Source organism: Perkinsus marinus (assembly GCF_000006405.1).
Source record: "Perkinsus marinus ATCC 50983 genomic scaffold scf_1104296936976, whole genome shotgun sequence".
Classification (NCBI taxonomy): Eukaryota; Perkinsozoa; order Perkinsida; family Perkinsidae; genus Perkinsus; species Perkinsus marinus.
The window spans coordinates 130,216-137,606 of NW_003213971.1; the positions used below are offsets into that span (position 1 = coordinate 130,216).

General features: G+C 46.2%; 1 protein-coding gene across 1 annotated transcript; it reads left to right on the forward strand.

Moving 5' to 3' along the window:
* Window positions 1-4,682: 4,682 nt before the first annotated feature.
* Window positions 4,683-5,957, forward strand: Pmar_PMAR001379 (hypothetical protein; the record flags this gene model as incomplete). Its single annotated transcript, XM_002783487.1, has 3 exons — window positions 4,683-5,191; window positions 5,247-5,445; window positions 5,505-5,957. The coding sequence occupies 3 exons, from the start codon at window positions 4,683-4,685 to the stop codon at window positions 5,751-5,753; spliced, it is 957 nt and encodes a 318-aa protein (XP_002783533.1). The 3' UTR covers window positions 5,754-5,957.
* Between the last annotated feature and the right edge of the window lie 1,434 nt (window positions 5,958-7,391).

Here is a 7,391-nt window from a genome sequence, read left to right on the forward strand (position 1 = left end):
TTTTAGCGCAGAGGAGATTGCGATGGGCAGGGAGGATTCTCACTACAAAACCCGCTGATGGTCTTGTGGTGAGGTCTTGTAGGCTCAAGCTTATTAAAAGACGTGGTAGGCCACCTACGATGTGGCACACTAGTCTCAAAGCTGACGCCAACCTGCTCAGGCCTTGTAAGTCACTCGTTGAAGCACTTGTGGTGGCTAAGGAGTTGTTTAAAGCTCCTATCCCTACTGTGCCGAGAGCGCCAAAGATATTTACTTGTTCACGTTGTGAGCGCTGTGGCAAGAAATATTTTCGGGCTAGCAATCTTGCTAAACACATGGAGAAGTGCGACGCGCAGCCTCCATCCTCTGTGAGAGGTGGCTAGTAGGGGCTTGTTCCATCAGACGTTCTGCCTTTTGGGCCCAGCCTCTGGGGGTTTTTAGTGGGTATGGTCGTGCGAGTCCCACAGTATCCTTCTGAGGGCCACACCTCCTAAGGTTCTCCGTAACAGGATTTTCCCCCCACAGGCTGGTAAATGCGTCAAAAAAAAAAAAAAACACTCCTCTTGAGCTGAGCTGAGTAGAGCAAACATATATTCCTACTCCAATACTTACTATCAACAACCATGAAATTGGAAGATAATTTTTGGCTATTATCATGAAGTTCATGACATGAACCTAAGGAGATGCAGTACTGTTTAGTGTTGACTCATGACTACTAGAGCCAAGGACCTCTTCGACATTTCCTTAGAAATCTGCACTTTTCCTTAGACGCGTCCTTTCTTAGCACTCTTCATTAGGAATCTGCTTGTGCTGTCCCATCGTGGCAGCGCGACAAAGATCTCGCTCGCCTCATATTCTATTGTTGAACTATAATATTATTATTCTCGCTCGGATGCATCTATCTAACGGTTTTGGATACGAGAAACGGTTTGATCCGTCTCTGGTTTTCTTTTTGCTAGTTAAGTGAAACTAGTTGGTAATTGTTAGACTGGACTGAGTCCAGTGACTGATTGTGTGATCTGCTACCTCATCATAACTCTAGTTCAACTCTAGTTCTGTCCTCACTAGTATCGCATCGTAATCTCTGTTGCCTCACTTGATCGTGTTACAAGCTACACGGGATGTTGCTTAGATCTGGAATGAAATTGTCTAACCGTGATCGCTGTGCATTTTCTCATGATTCAACAGGTTTAACTCCCTCTACACCTCCGTCTAACGACGCGACTGAACCACCAAGAAACACATCTACTTCGAGACCACTACTGATTTCTTCTAGTTCTGCTCTAAGTCGTCCCGTACATGCTACAAAACGGGCGAGCGAGAATCTTTCCGTAGTTTTTTGAACATTTCTTTGGACAAATGCATTTTGCCACTACATCCCCCCTCCCGGAGAGACGGCAAGCATATAGTGAAGACAAAATATTTAAGAAACAGAGGCAGAACGACCCGCTGTCTTTTACATCTTTTTACAGGATGAGAATAAGGAACGTGCAAAGAATTACAATGGTCTCTATTTAGAGTTAACTTACCACTAACAATAAAAGATTCAATCTGTCTAAAACCCTCCGACTTCGCTACATCATCAACACGAAGCCGTTTCCAATAAATACAAGGAACATCTTTAAATAACAATTGATCCATCCACTCACAGAGTTGAATGCAAATATCAACAGCAAAGTAATGATCACCAGTGTTAGTCTCATGAGTGGTAATACGATATCATTCATTCTGTTATACAATATGAGCGATGGGATCATCAGAAACAGCGAACGTAAGTCTATCTGGTATAAGTATAATGGTATCGCATCAAACTCTATAGAACCTTTACATTTTGCATTTGCACCAGTATATCATCCCCATCATCATCATTAATATCATTGTCATTAATATCATTGTCATTAATGGTAGAAACGAAAAGAACAGTATAACTCTGAGAGTTAACTCTCATCCATTGTGGCCATCACGTCCTCGTCACGAACCAGCTCATCATCAGGAAGTAGAAATGGCTCATAATCAATCTCATAAGTAGCTTGCAAAGTTCACTATTCAGTGAACTTCGACGAGGCTGGCCTGAGGCGACATGAAGAATGGACCATTCTCATTTTCATGAATCCAGGCGACTCGCCGAGATACATCAGGCCGTCTTCGAAGTTGTGCTTTACACTAACCCAAAAGCCATCATCGGCGTCACACCATTCAACAACAGAAAGGTTCTCCGATGATTTCATTATCTCAGAACCCAAGAGCTTGACACTCTGCAAATAGTCATACCAGCCTAAGACCTGTGCATACGTAATCTTCCTCTCAATCAGCAGCTCTTCACATTTAGTCTGTAACTCACTATCTGCAATAATATTGCAGCAATATGTCGTAAAAGTCGCACGTTCTCTACAGCAATACCAAAGGCTTGGGCAATCTGCAAACCAACAGGGCTTGAGAGAGTTGTAGTCGGGTTCTCCAACATGTTAAGCATTTGAGAACTCAGGGCAATGGTTAATGAAATCTAGAGATTCTACCTGCAATCGCACTCATGAAGTCATCAACCAGCTTCGAGCTAAGGAGTTAACAATTATGTTGATCGATAATAGCGATTCTGGTAAGGTACCTCTTTCCCCATAATATGGGAATATATTATATCGGTTCATACTGATCTCTCCTGTTCGTCAATCGCGGGCTGGCCTTCTATCGTGAACTCTCTACGACTCCCTCAACACTCAAAGTCGAGATATTGGTCATCGGAACTGCTACCGCCAAAGTCGGGCATTAACTTGAGGAAAAAAACTGTCCCCATGAAACGGTTGAGCATGGGAGGGGCCAGTTGTGAGAGATCCCACTATGTCAGCGACCACGAAATCTTCGGTTCACGGTTTACATAGGAAGACTAGAGGAGGCATACTTCCCGCTATCGTCTTTGAGGAGGAACACTTAGTAAGTGTCACTTACAGTTGCATGGAGTGTAGCGAAGTCATTCTCGCAATGCGCACGCGGCGTGCCGCCATGAAGTCCCAGTGGTCAAGATCCCATCAACCGTTATGAATGGGCCTGTTTCATAAGGAGAAATTGCGCCTTGAGCTCGAGTAACTCCTCAAGTATACCTTAACTTAAGGTCCTTAAGTAACTCCGTAACTTGCTCCTAAACTTGAGGCGCCTCAAATTAAATATACTTGTGAAACAGGCGGCCTGTTACAGGCCCAATGTACGCTCGTGAGTCATGGAAGTTTTCTTGGGGAATTGGTGAGGTGGCCTCCATCATAACCCCGCAACAAGGTTTTCCCCGTCAAATACATCAGTGAATCATATAAGCCACTCGCGGAGAAAGTAGGCTGATACATGGATCAATAACGATTCAGTAAGGAGAATTGATCGATTCACGTGTGCAAGCCAGCTTGGACGCAACCTTGTGCGTCACTTTAGGGAACCAGTCACAGCACCTGACGATGTGGTCACCCTTCCCAGATTGCTCAGCGAGAAGAAATGCAAAGGAGATAGAAATAGTCGGTGATAATACCAGATAAATCGTATAATCTATGACTGTAATGACTCATTACAAATGAAAGCATGATACATAGAGGGAGCAAGTGAAGGCAATGATGTACACGTGAGTCACAATTCGTCACATGATGCGGCGAGGCTAGAAAGTAGGAAATCTAAGGTCCGAACACTTAGGGTCGTAGATCAGGAGAGAATCCATAAAGAATAAGTATCGAGAACTCACGCTGATCGCTCATCAGTGGAGCGATTGGTCACTTAGTCGTATTTTTGCCCATGTGGGAGGGAAAGCAGAACGCCATTGCATTGAGTGGGTCTTGTCACAAGACTCTTGTGCATCCACCTTGTGACCCACACAACACAAGAAGTTGATCAATTATGAGATCACGGGAGAACTCGCGACAGTGTAAAATTAGCCTTTCCCAAAAACTTTCGGGAAGGCCTGTGTTATATGAGCCAACCCAAAACTCTTGGAAGATCCTCCCCGGTCGGTACACAAACGGGATCAGGTCACAAGGGTCCAATAGGTACGATCGCCGTGGTAACTTCAACTCGCACAGATGCTCTCCGTTGGTGAGTTAAGAAGAGCTTCGAGTGAGAAGGACTTTACTGAACAGAAGAGGTGCTGCACGACCCCTCTGTCGAATTCCCATCTCTATAGGAAATGGCTCAGACATGCCGCCTCGTGTTCGAGCTTGTGCTCTAGTCACTAGAGCCTAGTCTAGTGTTACGGTGAGGTGATTCGATAGCCGCAATCAGCTTCTCATCACAACCGGCCGGTCCGAGAGTCCTTCAAATAGCACGACGTGGTAAATTCGTCGAAAGCTGCTTTCGAATCAAGTAAGACATCAGATAGCTCACGAATGGCTATAGACGATTACAGGCCTCTTATCTGTGCACCTTCTCGTGCGCACCTTTGTACCGACACTCAGCACCACCGTTGCGCTGACATCGTCACGTTTCACGCATGCCCAAACTCCGGGCATGCGGAATCCATTATCAGTTTCCCTCTTGAATCCGTTTGAGAGAGTCCCTATTCAGTCACACTGATTATGCCACACCAACCTCACGCTCCTTGATGATCGAGATAAGTGACTCTATTGGCAATAGACTATTGCCAACCCACAATCATCAACAGTCCATGACCCGATCAGGGTCCGAGGATCTTGGATTCGGTGTCCTCAGTTGGTATTCGTCCCCTCCCCCTGATCATAATGCTTCGTGATTTCGCAATCATGTACATGCTAGTCGCTGCACTGCGAGACTTCTCGACTACCGAGGCTGTGCCTGTGACGGTTGTTGTAACCTCTCTTGATGCACTCATGCCGCGGGATTACCTTGACTTGTTCACATCGGGTGTTAACCATGTTGTACTCGCCGAGAACTGGCTCTCAGCGGATGGATCCATTATATTCCCTGGCGCATGGATGACGGTGCCGCTCGCCAAGGAGATACACAACTATGCTGTTCAACACAATGCCACCGTATCCATAGGCATCGTGCCGCAGCCCTTCATAAACAATAACAGTAGGAGTCTACAAGATTTTGTTTCGAACGTTCAAACTACTATCAACAACTACTATGTGGACGGGCTTCTCTTTGAATTCTGGCTCAAGTCGTTCACACCAAGCGGAGATGAGTGGGAAGTGGTCAACAATTTGACTTCCCTCACTCGTAGCAAGTTGAACTCAAGTAGAGGGAACGCGGCTACGGCTTCAGTCATGTAGGGCACGAGGAATGAAGACCCTGTCTGTGACTGGCAATCACCCTCGTTTCAGGTTCAGTGGCGAATCTCTATCATCAAGCCTTTGGGAAGACTTGAAAGTCTATCAGCCATGGAATTATACTGATAAATACTACAGCGTCCTGGATAGCAACTCAGTGGATTTCAAAACTCAAATTAGCATCGAATGGGCAAGCAACATCACCAATCGGTTCGCCAACTACTCTGCAAACATCTCTCACTTGTCGCTCACTGTAAGTCTGTTATACCTCAGTGATGTATAGTGTCGTGACTGGATAAGGCGTGTTCTCAGATAATCCCGGAAGGCCGCTTGGATAATCTCACCGATGCCAAGCCTTATCGAGAGTTGTTCGATGACGGTGCTCCAGCATCAGGGGATGGATACTTCGACAACTTCTACTACAACTCACAGAAGCAAATCAAGGAGAAGGCCCAGCTTGTGAAGACGAAACGCCTTGGTGGCCTCAGCATACTTTTCCCCAACTTTGATCTTCCTGCTACCAATGCGTCCTCTCTGCTACATGCAGCCGTTCTTGGATAGCTCAGTTACTGAGCCTCAGTATCTTCCAGAGCCGGAAAGCGCTCTCATTTGGACTCTGTGGATGGCACATATTTTCACTTGGAGGAGATGAGTGCGTAACCGTCAGTAAGTGAGGTATATTCAACGCAAACCGGCTGTCATCCCACAAACCTACATCATCTGTTGTGGTTCTTATCGTCTCGATTTTTTTGCTTTGGTCATCGTACGATGAAAGTCCGGATTCTTCTATCTATTTCGTCGAATGAGTTCAGTTATGAATGAAAATCACAGGCTACCCGGCTCCCTTCCTACCCAGCGTTGGGTGGTGGGCCGGAGGATGAGTCATCCTGGATGACACTGAACACGTGTGATCCTCGGCCAATCTGATGGGGCCAGCCTCACACGTAACGCGAGGTGCCACACCACATCGCCAGGATGGGCGGGAAAAAATTGACGACAAATAGCTGAGGCGAAGGTGGGATATAACCCAAAATCCTGGAAGAACTTTGAATCACTGCTAAATAGCGCTAGGTGATGTGTCGACACAACGTGTCTGTCCCTTCACACACGCCGGATACCGTCGCCGAGTAAACTGGCCCAACGAGTTGACCTCGAATAGTGGGCGATTTGTATGACCAACAGACCGCGAGGCACATCTTCACACTAGAGCAAATTTGAGGGCCAAAAAGTGGGGGATACACCTCGAATCATCTTCGGGAAAGAATATTCCTTGTTGAAGGACGAATTTTTGAGAACTCGACGGAACTCATGAAGCCCTCAAAGAACAGATGTGCTGTTCGGAACAGCCTGTTCCGAATATTGACACCGAGCCTGTGAATCACACTCGGTGAACACTTTCAATCCTCAGTGAGGATTCCTCACAGTATCAGGTGTTGGAAGTCGCGTCACAGGCAATATTGCGAAAAAGCTCCGCGGCCCACAGGTGAGTCACTTGAATTAACTCTTTTCGTAAAAGTTCTGCGAGACGCAGGATCTTGCTATTGGAAGGTTCTGGCCGGGCATGTACTGTAAGGTGACCGAATTTGATCAGACATACATATCCGAGATGTCACATCGGAGATGAATCACAGGCGTCATGGGCCGTCGAGTCTTAGTTGTTGTCAACAACCAAGGCTCGACAACTACTTGCTCTCCCACGTGATGCCTTAAGGATGCTCGAACTCGGAATGTTCATGGATTCACCTGCTGTGGGAACCTTCACAGTGAAGGTTCCCACAGTATGAGTGAAGGCTTCACTCATATTGTTAGCCTCTTGAGCGATAGCCATGACACAGTTGTTAACTCTATGATATTAGAGGAAAAATCATAACATGATGTTTCCGAGCAGCAAACATTACGGCTCGCGTGTATCGAAGGTATAACACCTATTTCAGAAAATTGGTTTATTGGAATTTGCTCCCAATTTCGGGACGTTCTCCGCGAGGAATAGTGTGGTAAGATTGCTTGGAGCTCCTTGGCAAGGAGTCCTTGTGCCCACCAGCTGAGAATCTTGGCCAGAATCCATAGAATAGGATAGTCGAGAATCCTTGCGCGTCACTCATCCATGGCTCGATTTTTCACTAATTCGCATTCCTGCCCGAGAGGAAGAAAAGCGGAACGTCTTTGGATCGAGTGAATCTCATGCATCTACCTCATGGT